The 16,160-nt window shown below is 41.9% G+C and overlaps 1 protein-coding gene across 2 annotated transcripts in view; it reads left to right on the top strand.

Annotated features, from left to right (window-relative positions):
* sec31b (SEC31 homolog B, COPII coat complex component) overlaps nt 1–16,160 on the top strand; it is a 74,897-nt gene that overhangs the window by 12,735 nt on the left and 46,002 nt on the right. For both annotated transcript variants that reach the window (XM_067972664.1, XM_067972663.1), the window contains exons 6-13: nt 2,790–2,930; nt 4,152–4,294; nt 6,741–6,840; nt 7,130–7,291; nt 9,853–10,005; nt 12,149–12,379; nt 14,265–14,339; nt 15,102–15,194. In XM_067972664.1, coding sequence (XP_067828765.1) covers nt 2,790–2,930; nt 4,152–4,294; nt 6,741–6,840; nt 7,130–7,291; nt 9,853–10,005; nt 12,149–12,379; nt 14,265–14,339; nt 15,102–15,194 — 1,098 coding nt within the window. The remainder of the gene's footprint in view (nt 1–2,789; nt 2,931–4,151; nt 4,295–6,740; nt 6,841–7,129; nt 7,292–9,852; nt 10,006–12,148; nt 12,380–14,264; nt 14,340–15,101; nt 15,195–16,160) is intronic.

Raw genomic sequence — 16,160 nt, 5'->3', positions numbered from 1 at the left:
ATAAGTGCGTGGAGGTTATGCTGCAACTGAATAGAACATCAGTTTAGGCCACAGCTTGAGTATTGTGTACAGTTCTGGTCACCACATTTCAGGAAAGATGTGATTGCACTAGATAGGGTACAGAGGAGACTTACAAGGATGTTGCCAGGACTGAAGAATTTTAGCTACGAGGGAAGATTGGATGGGCTGGAGTTGTTTTCTTTGGAACAGAGGAGGCTGAGGGGAGATTTAATTGAGGTGTATAAAATTATGAGGGACCTAGACAGAGTGACTAGGAAGGATCTATTCCCCTTAGCAGAGAGGTCAATAACCAGAGGGCATAGATTTAAAGTGATTGGTAGAAGTATTAGACGGAGTTGAGGAGAAATGTTTTCACCCAGAGGGTGGTGGGGGTTTGGAACTCACTGCCTGAAAGGGTGGTAGAGGCAGAAACCCTCATCGCATTTAAAGGGTACTTGGATGAGCACTTGAAGTGCTGTAACCTACAAGGCTACGGACCAAGAGCTGGAAAGTGGGATTAGGCTGGATGGCTCTTTTTTGGCCAGCACAGACACGATGGGCTGAATGGCCTCCTTCTGTGCCATACATTTCTATGATTCTATCATGTCGTGGCATTTCCAGTATAAGCAGTTGGCAAAGTGAATCACTACAATTTTTACAATGTGACTTCTTGATGTAAATGAAAAAGAGGCAGCCTATAAGGTGTACCGCATGAGGGGAAGCAACATTTCGTAGCGTTTAATTACTGAACTCTGATTATAGATGAATGTTTTCCAGTAAACTGGATGTCACCAGTTAAGCTGTGCATAACTAATCGTGCAGGGCAGAAATTGTTTCATTAAACTGACTACACAACTATCAGTAATTCCTGAGTATTTTATAATGGGGCAATGTCGTGCACACTGTGTCAATGACATAGTTCATATTTGTGGTGCTTGCCAGACTGAGTTACTGACTGTTGTGATTACTTAGTGGCTGGAAATGAGCATGAACACTTTTTGTGACGGATTTTTTTGGCTCCTTGCATATTCTGTTTTGACTAGGAAATCAGGACAGTCAAATCTGAGAATAAATCTACAAATTCCATCAGTAATGCTCTTTATTGGACCCCAAAGTAATGCTTTGAAGAGGTGTGCAAAGGTACATCCCACCCTTCCTTTTCAACTTCATTCCATCCCCCCAACACCTTATTCGTTCCTTCTAGCCTAATCTTTTCCCTCTTTGTTGCTTTTCCTATCTTGTTGAGACTGATAAACTTGCGCTCTCAACTATGTACCATAGTATGTTACAGCATGGAAGGAGGCCATTCGGCCCATTGTGCCTGTGCCAGCTCTTTGAAAGAGCCATCCAATTAGTCCTACTCCCCTGCTTCTTTCCCCATAGCCCTGTAATTTTTTCACCTTCAAGTATTTATCCAATTCCCTTTTGAAAGAATCTGCTTCCACCACACTTTCAGACAGTGCATTCCAGATCATAACGACTGTGTAAAAAAAAATGTTTCCTCATGTCGCCTCTGGTTCTTTTGCCATTCACCTTAAAGCTGTGTCCTCTGGTTACTGACATTTCTGCCAGTGGAAACAGTTTCTCCTTATTTACTCTATCAAAACTATTCATGATTTTGAACACCTCTGTCAATTTTCTTCTTAACCTTCTCTGTTCTAAGAAGAACAACCCCAGCTTCTCCAGTCTCTCCACATAGCTGAAGTCCCACATCCCTGGTACCATTCTAGTAAATCTCTTCTGCACCCTCTCTAAGGCCTTGACATCCTTCCTAAAGTATGGTGCCCAGAATTGAACATAATACTCCAGCTGAGGCCTAACCAGTGTTTTATAAAGGTTTAGTTTAACTTCTTTGCTTTTGTACTCTATGCCTCCATTAATAAAGCCAAGGACCCTGTATGCTTTTTTAACAGCCTTCTCACCTTGTCCTGCCACCTTCAATGATTTGCATACATACCAACCCCCCTCTAACAAAAGAACTCCAACTGGAGGATGAGGGTGTTTGGGGTCTGGTTGGTGTTTGAGGTCTCTATCTTGTCCAAAACACAACTGTTCATATCCTGTACTGCTTTAAATCCCACTTGCCCATGAGCTCTGTCATCAATGACTAGGACTGGCTCCCTGTCCCCCAATATATTAAATTAAAACTACTTGCCTTTGTCCAAATTCCTTCACAGCATTACCCATCTTCTCCAGCCTTGCATTCCCTCCCAACACTTTTTAGTCCTCTGACTCTGACTTTTTGTGCATTGCTCCATTCCATTATTGGTAGCACAGCCTTTCTACCACCTTGACGCCACTCTCTGGAATTCCCTCCCCGTACTCTTCCATTTCTCCACTTATCTCTCCTCTAAAAGCCTAAAACCCCACCTTTTCACCCAGGCCTTTGGTCACCCCTCTAATCTTTCCCTCCATGACTCGGTGTCCATTTTCTTGCCTATTTCCATTTGTGAAACCCCTTGGGACATTTTTAATGTTAAACGTGATATATAATTGCAAGTTGTTTCTTTAGTGACTTCTCGCGCCAATGCTACTTCATGCTTCCGTGACTGTAAGCTGTGTATGATGGCCCTTGTTGAGTTTTCCTTCAAAGCTGTCTCAGCAGTCAGGGTTGCAAGTGTGTGTGTGTGTGTGACTTTATTTCCACCGTGGCAGCTGAAATTCAGCTGCGTCAGTCGTGAGGAGGACTAGAAATGCCTTTGAAAGATTAGTTGTGTGCTGTAGTTATGAACCATTCTCACAAAATCCTTTTCATATCTTCTTTAATGGGACCTTTTGAATTCATGCAGCCTTCTGAAGATATCAGCTGTGTGGCCTGGAATCGGCAGGTGCAGCACATCCTCGCTTCTGCCCATCCAAGTGGCAGAGCTGTGGTGTGGGACCTGAGAAAGAATGAACCTATCATCAAAGTCAGTGATCACAGCAACAGGGTGAGTGCACACTTGCTAACCCCTAGTGCACCGACCAAACGCTAATGTAACCTATTTTACCATTTAGCTTTATTTAATTGCTGTGTGGTTAATATTTAAGTGAAGCGAATGAACTGTTTAGCTGAAAAATACACCTTTTTCATTAAAAAAAATCATTAGGACATGGCTCACACACTGGGTCTGGGTTTTAATGGATTCCAGACGCATTAGAATGCAGAGAAGACTTTCATCCTAACAATGAAATGCGTTTGGGCAATCTGAATCCAGTCCCCAGTGTGAATGGCAATAGCACAAAATTGCCCTTAGTTTGATATTAATTAGTAATCTTACACATTGACTTCCACCTCTGTAATTGCCCATCTGCACCCCTGCCTCAGCTGATTGCCTGCTGAAACCCTCATCCATGCTTTTGTTACCTCTAGACTTGACTATTCCAATGATCTCCTGGCCGGCCTCCCACCTTGCACCCTTCGTAAACTTGAGCTCATCCAAAACTCTGCTGCCCATATCCTGATTCGCACCAAGTCCCATTCACCCATCGCCCCTGCTCGCTGACCTACATTGGCTCCCGGTCTGGCAATGCCTTGATTTTAAAATTCTCATTCTTGTTTTCAAATCCCTCCATGGCTTTGCCCCTCCCTATCTCTGTAACCTCCTCCAGCCCTACGTTCCTCTGAGATCTCTGCACCCCTTCAATTCGGGCCTCTTGCACATCCCTGATTTTCATCACTCCACCATTGGTGGCCTAGGCCCTAAGCTCTGGAATTCCCTCCCTAATCCTCTCCGCCTCTCTCTCCTCCTTTAAGACGCCCCTTAAAACCCACCTCATCACCTGTCCTAATATCTCATATGGCTTGGGGGTATTTTGTTTGATGATGCTTCTGTGAAATGCCTTGGGAAGTTTTGTATGTTAAAGGTGCTATCTAAATGGAAGTTGTTGTTGATGGTGGCTATTGTGGGCAATGGAGCTGTTCTATAATGGGGTGCTTCTGTGAGCTGGGTTAAGGCATGTTATTGAGGCAAAGAGCTTTATTCAGCTTATAATCTGTGCTATACATGATCTAGTAGTGCCTAATGCTAACATTAAATCCCTGAAATGGGATTTGTCAACACTAGCATCCTTCATCTAATGAGCATAAGAATTTGCCCAAGTAAAAAATCTAGAGCTGTGGTTTAGTTCCATGTGAAATAGCTATTGTGGTTTCACTTGACATTTTGTAGATGCGTTGTTCTGGAATGGCCTGGAACCCTGAGGTTGCAACTCAACTTGTTCTTGCATCTGAAGATGATCGAATGCCTGCACTGCAGATTTGGGACTTGCGGTTTGCCACTTCACCCCTCAAAGTGTTAGAGAATCACACCAGGTATTTAAACATCTTTGAGGGACACTAAGGCACATGGAGTTACACAGGTGCATACCCAAGCTTTGCTTTCTTAAGCAACAAAAGGGTGTGGTGGGTGAGGAGATGGACATGTGTTGTCAGGGAACATGCTGTACGCTGTTGTGAGGTGTGATAGCGACAAGGTGTCAGCATGATTGCAAAGAAATCAAGAGTAGAAGTGTGGAAATAAGGAATCTTTTTCTGTACTTCATGTGTTTTCACTGATATGTGTACAGTTGTTTCTTACAGTCTACGGTTGTGATATTTATAATGCAATGTTACCTTTCGAAGCGTCTCTATTCCCAGTCCTTTGCTTCTTGCTGTTTTGCTTTCCTTTCTATTCTGTGTTTTTGTAGCTGTTGTGCTTTTTTATTTCTCTTGCTGTTTGTTTGATCCTCTTTTTGTTTCCTCCTTCTGCTCACCTCTGCCTCCATTTTTACCTTTTATTTTTCTGAGGCCCACTCCCTCACTTACTGGCCTTATTTATTGGACTGTGGCCCTCGTAGTTCTTCTGCCCACTCCCCATCCATCCCCCTTCTGTCTCCTGCTTACGTAATTGTCTGCTTGTTCCTACCCTCGTTTTCACGGTGAGCGTGGAGAATACTACTGGGAGGAAGGGGTATTCCTAGTCTCCCATAAACTCTGAAATTAGCTTGTTCTCCATCAGAAACAGAACAGTTCCAGAGCATGGCGGAGGCCGAGGCAAAACTCTGTTCCCCATCTCAATGGCAGTAAGAGCAGGAGCAGGCCCATCTGGCAGGAAAGGGCATTCAAGCTGGAAATCCAACAGACAAAAGTTTTCAAAACTGAAATGTTCCTTCAGTAGACAAACCATGTGAAATACAAGAAATCCCACTGGTCTGTCATAGGGGACAGGGAAAGGTTTCCTGGTGCTTATTACTGGCAGGGTATTTAGTTATAGAGGAGTGGTGAAACTTTTCAGCAGTTTTAATTTGGTTTAAATTCTCCAAGACTCTTGCCTTTTGATCTATAAGCTGGTACAGATGTGTTTACTGTAATCAAAAAATATTTGTACATTAAGCATCAAAAAGAACTTAACCTTTCATACATCTGGAATTGAGTGAAGATCACTGGCTTCAGCAGGCCAGGAAAGTATCAATGCTTTGATGCTGTTTATTGGAGTTTGAAATATTTGTTACACACAAGTTTGAACTGAAAAAAAAATTGCAAGGATTCAGAATTAATTTACAGAATGGGACCCACAAGAAGAATAATCTGGATCAAGTTGATCTGACAAACAGTCGCTACAAGTTATGCAAAAAAAGTAGCGGTGAAAGCTTTAGGGTGATGAAAATAGGGAAAGGATAAAACAAAAACAAAACTCAGGCCAGGGAAGAAGTGGTAAAAGTCTGTGGCTCGGGCCAGACGTATGGGAACGGGCAGTGAGGAGTACTGAGAGTCCATGCAAGTAAAGAGGCCCCAGAAGAGACCATGAACGACACTGCACGTGCATATTCCTGGAGGCTGAGAAATAATGGCAAGGCTGACAGGGGTGAAGACTACCTGCTCCAGGAATGGAGCTGAATTCAATTCCCAGGATCTAGAGAGAAGACTAGGCCTGTATAGGGGCAACATGGAGTGAATGAGTTTAATCATTTTTTTAAGAGTGGTGCCATTTTTAAAAGTACTTTTTGTTCTGAATATCATTGTTCGATGTAAATTGTGCAGTGGGCCGGAAAGTAGCATTGCTACCAAAACAACATTGACACTTGTTTGATCAGTTTGATTGGGATGTGCATTCGGTGCAAGATTTCAATTTTCTAGGTAGATTGTGTGTTATTACAACTTGAGTTGCTACTGATGCAAGTTGTTGTTGTTGTTGATGTGTGTTAAAACCTCTGTAAAAACAGTTTAATAGGAAAGTACAGGGTTGGAAAACACTGCATTCATTCTGGCCAGTTTCAAAGTCTGTCAGAGGGGAATTTATGCCTGTAAATTACCCACATGCGCTATTTGATGGATTGATTTAAATTTTCTTTCTCTTGTCCACATACTGTATTTTAATTAGGAGAGTGGATAAGTGATTGTTCTCAGTCCTTGCCTGTGAAGTTCCTAGGCTAGCTGTGTGTGTGAGAGCAAACGGTAGTGTCTTTCCTTCTCTCCTCACCTGTAAAGCAGTACTTGGATTTTGCTTGGTGAATCCGCCATAGCCAATGCTTGTGATTGGAAACTTGTGCTCCAGGAAATGTCTGGCTTTTGTTCATGCTGCCTGCCTGTCTCCTCCACCTCCTCCTGTAAACCCCACCCCCCCCACCACTCCTCCCATCTCCAACAATGCATGAAATTGGATCTTATCTTTTGCGATTGCTCAAAAGACGAAACTTCATTCTGTGACCTTGATGCTACTTCTTTTTAGGTACAGTTTCTACTAAATTTTATTTCTGATATTTATCATTTTATCATTCAGAGGTATTCTGTCCATATCGTGGTGTCAAGCTGATGCAGAGTTGCTCCTTAGCAGTGCAAAAGATAATAGGATCTTGTGCTGGAATCCAAACACTGGAGAGGTGGGTGACTCACTTATAATAATAATAATAATAATAATAATAATAATAATGAATTTAGTTGAGCCCCCATTCAATAGAGTAAAAGTCATGCGCCTTACACAGTAGAACTGAATTTTTATGGCTCTAGATGATGTAAAGGACTTCTAACTTCTATATAAACCATGGTAGATAATCTATTAATGGGATTTCATTGTTTCTGGTTCAAGTAACACCAGCCTAACTCTTGCAATCTGAAGTGTAAGCACTGTGTTTTGATCATACACTAAGTGTTGCTGTCAATTGATTTCAGGTGGTCTACGAACTGCCGACAAGCAGTCAGTGGTGCTTTGATGTACAGTGGTGCCCTCGGAATCCTGCAGTCCTCTCAGCTGCTTCCTTTGATGGGCGGATCAGTGTTTATTCTGTAATGGGAGGGAGTCTGGATGCACAGAAACAAAACCACGCTGATAAAGTATGTGAATCTGTCAGGAGTCGGGTTACATTAAGATATTGAAAAAGTAAATTTCATTAAGGTGAGAGGTGTTGGAAGAACTTAGAAACCACAAGTGTTGGCAGATGAATGTTTAGGAAGCGCACGTGGCATTAACTGTTATCAAATAACTAAAACTTTCACTTCCTTTTTAAATAAAGTGGTGGGTTACGCATGATATTTTAGGAGAATGTGAAGACACGGGATCCGTGGCTTTATAAATAGAGTACAAAAGCAAGAAAGTTATGCTAAACCTTTATAAATCACTGATTAGGCCTCAGCTAGAGTATTGTGTCCATTTCTTGGCATCACACTAGGAAGGATGTCAAGGTCTTAGAGAGGGTGCAGAGGAGATTTGCTAGAATGGTACCAGGGATGAGGGACTTCAGTTATGTGGAGAGACTAGAGAAGCTGGGATTGTTCTCCTTACAGCAGAGAAGGTTAATGGGAAATTGGAGAAACTGTTTCCGGTGGCAGAAGGGTCGGTAAACAGATTTACGATAATTGGCAAAAAAAGCCAGGGGGAGAGGAGGAGACATTTTTTTACTCTGTTGTTATGATCTGGAATGCACTACCTGAAAGGGTAGTGGAAGCAGATTCATTAGTAACTTTCAAAAGGGAATTGGATAAATACTTGAAAGGGAAAAATTTAAACGGCTATGAGGAAAGAACAGGGGAGTGGGACTAATTGATACCTCTTTCAGAGAGCCGGCACAATGGGCTGAATGGCCTCCTTCTGTGCTATATTTCAAAATTTGCAGATGACACAAAACTTGGAAGTGTAGTGAACAGTGAGGAGGACAGTGATAGACTTCAAGAGGACATAGGCTGGTGGAATGGGCCAACACAAGGCAGATGAAATTTAACGCCGAGAAGTGCAAAGTGATACATTTTGGTAGGAAGAACGAGGAGAGGCAATATAAAATAAAGGGTACAATTCTGAAAGGGGTGCAGGAACAGAGAGACCTGGGGTAGATGTGTACAGGTCGTTGAAGGTGGCAGGGCAGATTGAGAAAGTGCTTAAAAAAGCATACGGAATCCTGGGCTTTATAAATAGAGGCATAGAGTACAAAAGCAAGGAAGTTATGTTGAACCTTTATAAAACACTGGTTCGGCCACAACTGGAGTATTGTGCCCAATTCTGGGCACTGCACTTTAAGAAGGATGTGAAGGCCTTGGAGAGGGTGCAAAAAAGATTTACTAGAATAGTTCCAGGGATGAGGGACTTTATTTACATGGATAGACTGGAGAAGCTGGGGTTGTTCTCCTTAGAGCAGAGAAGGTTGAGAGTAGATTTCATGACAGATCTAGACAGAGTAGATAGAGAGAAACTGTTCCCATTGACGGAAGAGTCGAGAACCAGAAGACACAGATTTAAGGTGATTGGCAAAAGAACCAAAGGTGACATGAGGAAAAACTTTTTTACGCAGCGAGTGGCTATGATCTGGAATGCACTGCCCGAGGGAGTGGTGGAGGAAGATTCAATTGTGGCTTTCAAAAGGGAATTGGATAAGTACTTGAAAGAAAAAAATTTGCAGGGCTATGTGGAAAGGGCGGGGAGGTGGAACTAGTTGGATTGCTCTTGCAGAGAGCCAGCTTGAACTTGACAGGCCGAATGGCCTCCTTCTGTGCTATAATGATACAGTTTTTTTTAAAACCTTTTTTCAGCATTGCTGTTTTCTTTGTGTAAGTTTCATTGAATTATATTTTCTCTCTCCCCCCACCCCCACCCCCCCCCCCCCCAAACCTCATTCTTCCTTTTGAGCTCCTCATATGTCTCTTGTTAAAGTACTGCCTTCTCCAGCTGTGATGCAGGAAAATGTTTTTAGTGGGCATGAGTCAACAAGGGCCTTGTTACGTTGCGCGTTTGATTGGTGAAGTGCATTGCTTTGCTAGCCTGACCGGCCTCCATCTTCTCAGTGCTGTGAAAGCATTCCTGCACTCGAATATAACCAGCGGTCTAAATACGTGTTCTACCTGAAACAGGAATGTCATACATATAGAGGTTCAAGGAAGCCCGCGGTGACCGAGATCTGCCGACAGGCCATATGGTCTGTGACATTTTTTGTTGTAGTTACCCTTCTCTGCAAAACTGTTAATGTCCCTCATTAACCTCCAACCAAGATATCTCATCTTTCATCATAAAAGAAACACACTTATCCCATGTGATTTTATATTTGATATTGAATACAGAACCGTGACGCATTGGGAAAAAAACAGCCTTGAAGGGTTGGCCTGTAATTCGTTCATGCTTCAGGTACTCCTGGGTCACTGGCTCTCTGACGAGTTTCCTACACTCTTTCTATTTTCCAAAGTGATGTTTTTGTGAATTAAACAGATTCCCATTGAACCAGAGGTCTCTGATTCACTCTCTTTCCCCCCTCCCCACCCCAATACAAAATACTAAATGACCAAATTAAATGTTCTGAAAATTAGAGAGCCATTGGAAGTGTTTGTTGTTCACTACTATTCAAAGCTGTGTTGCAGGCTTTATCCACCAGAGTGCTCTAAAATGCATTTTTTGATTTTGTTTTTGAATTTAGATCTCTTCCTCATTCAACAATCTGGACCCATTTGGCACTGGACAGACTCTCCCTCCTCTAGATATCCCACAGAAGGCAGTTCGGCCCACCGTGGTGCTTCCTTTGAAAAAGCCCCCCAAATGGATCCGGAGACCTGTGGGAGCATCGTTTGCTGTGAGTCAACAAGGGCCTTGTTACGTTGCGCGTTTGATTGGTGAAGTGCATTGCTTTGCTAGCCTGACCGGCCTCCATCTTCTCAGTGCCGTGAAAGCATTCCTGCACTCGAATATAACCAGCGGTCTAAATATGGAGTTGTCACGTGTTTTACCTGAAACAGGAATGTCATACATATAGAGATTCAAGGAAGCTGCAATGTTCAATTACAACATCAAAAAACGTCAAAGGCGATATAGTCTATCATTTAAACTTAATATCCAGACCCTGTATGAACAATCGATTTCAGAAAAATAGATTTAATTGACTTGCTTCCTGCCTCTCTTTCATCCACCCCACCCCAACAAAGTTGGCCAGACTGGCATTTTGGGATCAGAGTTCCAAACAGTTAGTTACGTATTCCATAAGCTATTTGATATGACACCACCATAGACTATTTTTATTTTATAATCCTTGGTTGTAAAGTTGCCACGGGTAAACTTTTTAGGTCTTAAAAAAAAAAAGGCTTGTTAAAAAAAATCAAACCATTTCCTTGTACATTTTCTGTTTGTCTTCCTCAGTAGCTGTAGGTTGTTATTTTTTCACGCCTTCACATGGCCACTCAGGCCCAAAGAAATAAGCCATAACGTTGCTGTCTAGAAAATGTGTCACATTATACAGGCTTGTTCCAGTTCTCTTACCATTCGAACTGTGCCTGAAGCTAATCCATAAGATGGAGAAATCACCTACAGTCTTAGCTTATTGATGGATCAAAAGCACGATACTGCGGATGCTGGAAGTCTGAAATAAAAACAGAGAATGCTGGAAAAACTCAACAAGTGAGGCAGCATCCGTGGAGAAAGGAACAGAGTTAACGTTTCAGGCCGAAGACCTTTCGTCAGGATTCTGATGAAAGATCTTCGACCTGAAACGTTATCTGTTTCTTTTTCCACAGATGGTGCCTCACTTGCTGAGCTTTTCCAACTTTTTCTGTTTTTATTATTGATGGATCAGTTCGTTTTACCTCTAATAATCTCCTGCGTTAGAATTCTGTTTGCAGCGTAATATGTTTTGCTAGTTTGCTCGAAATCTGCTCATTCCAAATTTGAAAATGCTTCAGGGACACACAGCAGTAAGCCTGCACCAGATGCCTCAGCCACTGTCACAGCAAGCATGCAATGATTGCACTACATGAGTGACTGCCATTGTGATAGGCTTCAGTCTGGGACAAAACTGGACCATTTCAGGAAACTCAGACATTTGAATCATTTTCCTTTCCCTGTTGAGGACCCACACTGTGTTTTAGAAAAATCCAGCTCAGCTCAGTGCACTTGTTTACTTTTGAAAATTAGGGAGCGGCTCTGGCTGCAGTTGTCACTGTGCATAGTTCCAGGTAATGTTCCACAGAATTTTGTTCTTAAGTAAAACCAGGTATTTTTATGAGTCCCAATGAACGATTACCTAAGGCATCTACAGAGTACCAGTTGGCTCAAGAGATGTTCTGTTACCTGTAACGGTGGGACGGTGAACCAGTGCCAGCCTTGGCACTGAAAATATTAAACCTCAAAAGTCAGATTTCACGGTGCTTGCCAAGATTCTCGAGGAGCCTGTTTCTGATATTCAGAATTCCCTTGGGGCATTCTAGACCTAACCACAAAGTGTTGTCTAGAAAATGTGTCACATTATACAGGCTTGTTCACATTCTCCTACCATTAGAATTGTGCCTGGCCCTAATCCACAAGGCACAATAGTTTTAGCTTATTGATAGATGGTTTGAGAACAAACTATTTTCGCAATGTGATAAACTTATAAAGGAAATACAGTTTCAGTGCATTGATCCTATTGTTAGGAAATCAGTAACTTTGGTGAAGTAAAGTGAAAATGCTTTGTGCATCAACACAAACTAATTTTCTTCCTTAAAGGCAAAAACTGTTACCGTAGCAACATTTGTAGTTTGGAGGGTTTACATGACTTTAGGGATCTGTATATAGAGACTTGTGACCAAATCTGTTGGGTATACTGAATGTCTTTCAACACATGGTTGAAAATACTTCAGAGAGGCTGTTCGAGCAAAGCAAAGAATTTGAACCTTTATTATTATGTAAAGAAAGAAGTTGAGATTGTCTTTCAGACTGTGTCTTTTACCCCTGCTTCACTGTTGCAGTTCGGAGGGAAGCTGATCACTTTTGCCAACACGAAAGCTGCACCACCACAGATACAACAGCCTGTTTCACGTCAAGTGTTTGTCAGTGTGGTTACTACGGAAACAGAATTTCTGTGCCGCTCCAATGAGCTGCAGACTGCACTCCGGTCAGAGGCATTCGTCCATTACTGTCAGTCCAAGATTAACATCGCACCCACAGAATTTGAAAGGAGCATCTGGAACTTCTTGAAGGTACAGACTGCTTTGACAGCTTTCAAAATGTTACAGAGCTTGCTGAATGTGCCTGTTAAAATTCACATAATTAACATTGTTCCTAAAACAAAAAATAGTCTAAAGTATTGAAGTCTTTATCAGACTATTTGAACTAAGTTTTCGATGCGATAATGTGCGTGCTTGAGCTCCGCAAAGTCCCTTCCGCTGCTGCAGCATTGAAACTAACAGTCAAACAGGCAGGCAAACATTATACCTTCTTGGCTTTCTTTGAATTGGAGGCAGGGTTCCTTCGATCAGGATATTAATTATTTCACCACGTAAGTGGACAAGGTGTGAGCAGAAACTATTTGGAGTCTGTTGAGTTGTTTGACTGGCCAACGCCTGAAACAAACATACTGGAACTTTGTCTAACACTCCTTGTATGGTTGAAGTAATCACCGATTACTAGCTCTGTCTTCTCTCACAGTTACAAACTTGCATACACTAATTTCAAAAAACGAAGGCATTCGCTAAATAAATGATCTGATTACAACAACAAAATCTTCCATTTTTGCAGCGTCTTTAATGTAGAAAAACATCCCAAAGCACTTTACAGAAGCATAATAAATATGGATGCTGAGCCGACGAAGGAGATATTAGGATGGGTGACCAAAAGCTTTGTCAAAGAGGTGCAATTTAAGGATAGCCCTGACGGAGAATTGGAATGGTTTCAGCAGTGTGGGGCCAAGCCAGCTGAAGGCACAACCACCATTGGTGGGACAAAGGGACCAAAATCAGAGGAGCAGAGTGTTTGGGAGGTGCGGTTGTAGGGCTCTCGGAGATTACAGAGATGGGGAGAAGCAAGGCAATAGAGGAACTTAAACACAAGGATGCGAATTTTAGCTTTAGTTTCTGTTCACTCATTCCTACCAAAGCAGGTGAGCTGTCCCACCTTGAAACTGATAACTATTTCCAGATAGTATTTGCATATTATATTCCTTCTGTCACACAATCAACCATATTCTCTTAGGAATACAGTCTGAAGTCACTTTTGTCCATCAAAGGTTTTGTTTGATAAAGATAAATACAGAAATTTTGCATGACAGGATTCTGTTTCTGTTGCAATACAATCAGCTTTTAGAGCTGTCTGTGGGTGAATTATACTTTAATAGATTTTACCACAGTCTATGGTTTTACATATTGTGTAAACTTCAGTTTGAAGGGTAATTGAATACCATTTCTGAAATGAATGTATGTTCTACTGTCAAGTACCAGAGTGCTTAAAGTATGCTGGGCTTGTTTAAAGGTAGATAAAATGTGGTGTTTTTTGACATCCCAACTTTTGACAGCAATGTTGATTTGTATTTTGCTGGGTTCCCCTCCCTCCAAAAGGTTGGACTTGAAATAATTCCCGGCAATGCTAACAATTATTTTGAATAGGTAGGTGCCCCTCGTACTGGAAGCTCCTGTATGTCCTTCTCAGGTAATTCTAGTTTATTTTTATTTTAGTCCCCTTTTCCCCAAATTTTTCTCTCTTTCCTCTGTTAGTGTGCTGCTTCGCAGCTCTCCAGTACTTTGCCCACATGATTTTTCCACATGTGTGAGCATAGACGGAGGTTGTCAACAGCGCATTTGACTATGAATCTGAGCCGAGAGCAATCTTGTCCTCACACATTGGAAATTTCCCGCTATATAACAATCCAGACTGGGAATCCTCCTTCTACTCCAAGAGCACCAAAGCCAATTCCACCAGGTCCCCAGAAATCAGCTAACTTGACACAGACCAGGGATCTCCTGAACCTATGTGGTGCCCATTCTGGAGAATGCATTTAACCACCAGAAAGCGCTCTAATTAAATGTTAAACACGTTAATATGGATTAAACAGCTTTATCCTAACGCAGATAAATAATTGTCTTCCTCTAGGTAAACTTTGAACAAGATCCTCGAACAAAGTACTTGAATCTGCTTGGCTACAGTAAGGAAGGACTGGATAAAAAGGTAAAAATATACTATGGCTTGGGGCATTCTAAATGTAAAAAAATCTTCACTGAAGTTATAAGTATATTGCTTGTGAGGATCAGTGTAAGGGAGCCTAGGCCACTTGATAAAATACCATGATTCTGCACCTATCCTTGGAAAACTGGTAGGGGAAAAAAAACTAATGTTTTTAAAAATGAGCTGTTTGATTTCCTGTGATGCTTACTGAGAAAAATAAACAAGTGTTTCTCTCGTCCTGTAAATACTTCTCCCACTCCTTAATTCTTTCTGTCTCGCTCACTCTGCCGTCCGCTTCATCTAGTCGGTCTGTGTCTCCTCCTCTTGCTCCCTTTCTTGCTTGCTTTTGCTCATTCTCTCTCTCTCTCTCTCTCTCTCTCTCTCCCCCACTTGTTCTCTCTCTCTCTGTCGCACACTCTTGTTCGCTCCCTATTTTGCTCCCCCACGTTTTCTTTCTCCTCTCATTTCATCTCAATTTGAATCGTCATTTCTATTTAATCAAAAGCAACATACTGCGGATGCTGGAAATCTGATATAATAACAGAAAATGCTGGAAATATTCATCAAGACAGAGTTAATGTTTCAGGGTTCTGATGAAAGGTCATCGACCTGAAATGTTAACTCTGTTTCTTTCTCCACAGATGCTGCCTGACTTGCTGAGTATTTCCAGCATTTTCTGTTTTTATCTCTGTATTTTATGCTTTATTTTAATTTTTCCTTTCGGAATGTTGCCAATTGGTCACCACATTGAATTGTCGTTTTCAGATTGCCTCGTCTCTAGGTGACGGCATGCGACTGAAAAGTCTCGAGGTGGATGCTAATGAGCGTGTACAGAAGGTGCCAGGTGTCTCCAGTCAGGTACTTGCTGCTTCAGTTGCAACTGTCCCCAAACTCCACTGATCTTGATGGTTATTACTTGCGTGGTAATATGTTTTTGTGCGATACATGCTGTCTATGTGAACTGTATTCACTGTATTTTGCCAGACAAATGGTTTACTGTTGTCACAGTTTAACTAAAGCTGACATGTGAACTCATGATGCAAATGTTCAAGCTGCGATAGATTCAGTATTGTCTGCAATGCAGACTTTCACTGGCGGTTAAGGTAGTGGTACGTGAACTGCTCTTTGAACTGGCTATTCCAGTTACTGATGCTGACCGGAAACATTCATAGCAACAGGAGTAGGCCATTCAGTCCCTCGCGCCTGTTCCACTATTCAATTAGATCATGGCTGATCTGTATCTCAACTCCATTACTCACCATTTATCCATTTCCCTTGATACCCTTACCTAACAAAAAAAATCTAGCGATCTTAGTCTTAAAGATTTCAATTGACTCAGCATCCACAGTCTTTTGGGGGCAGGGTGTTAAAGCTTTCCACTTCCCTTTGTGAGAAAAAGTGCTTCCCGATTTCACTCCTAAATGGCCCAGCTGTGATTTATGATTTAAGATTATGCCCTCTTGTTCTGGATTCCCCCACCAGAGGAAATAGTTGAATCCCTTAGTCATTTAAATACCTTGATTACATCACCCCTCAACTTTCTAAATTCAAGGGAATACAAGGCAAATTTATACAACCTAGCCTCATACTTTAACCCTTTAAGTCCTGGTATAATTCTGGTGAATTTGCACTATACCCCTTCCATGGCCAATGTATCTTTCGTGAGGTGCAGTGCCCAAAACTGAGTGCCATTCTCCAGATGGAGTTTGACCAAGGCTCTGTACAACTGAAGCATCTCTTCCTCGTTGTTAAATTTCAACCCCTCGAGATAAAGGCCAACATTAGTTTTTGATTACTTTTTGTACTTGTGCACTAGCATTTAGT

The sequence above is a fragment of the Heptranchias perlo genome, chromosome 36 (genome assembly GCF_035084215.1).
Source record: "Heptranchias perlo isolate sHepPer1 chromosome 36, sHepPer1.hap1, whole genome shotgun sequence".
NCBI classification, from domain to species: domain Eukaryota; kingdom Metazoa; phylum Chordata; class Chondrichthyes; order Hexanchiformes; family Hexanchidae; genus Heptranchias; species Heptranchias perlo.
The sequence above is the reverse complement of the archived record's forward strand: the minus strand, read 5'-3'. Positions and strand labels throughout refer to the sequence as shown.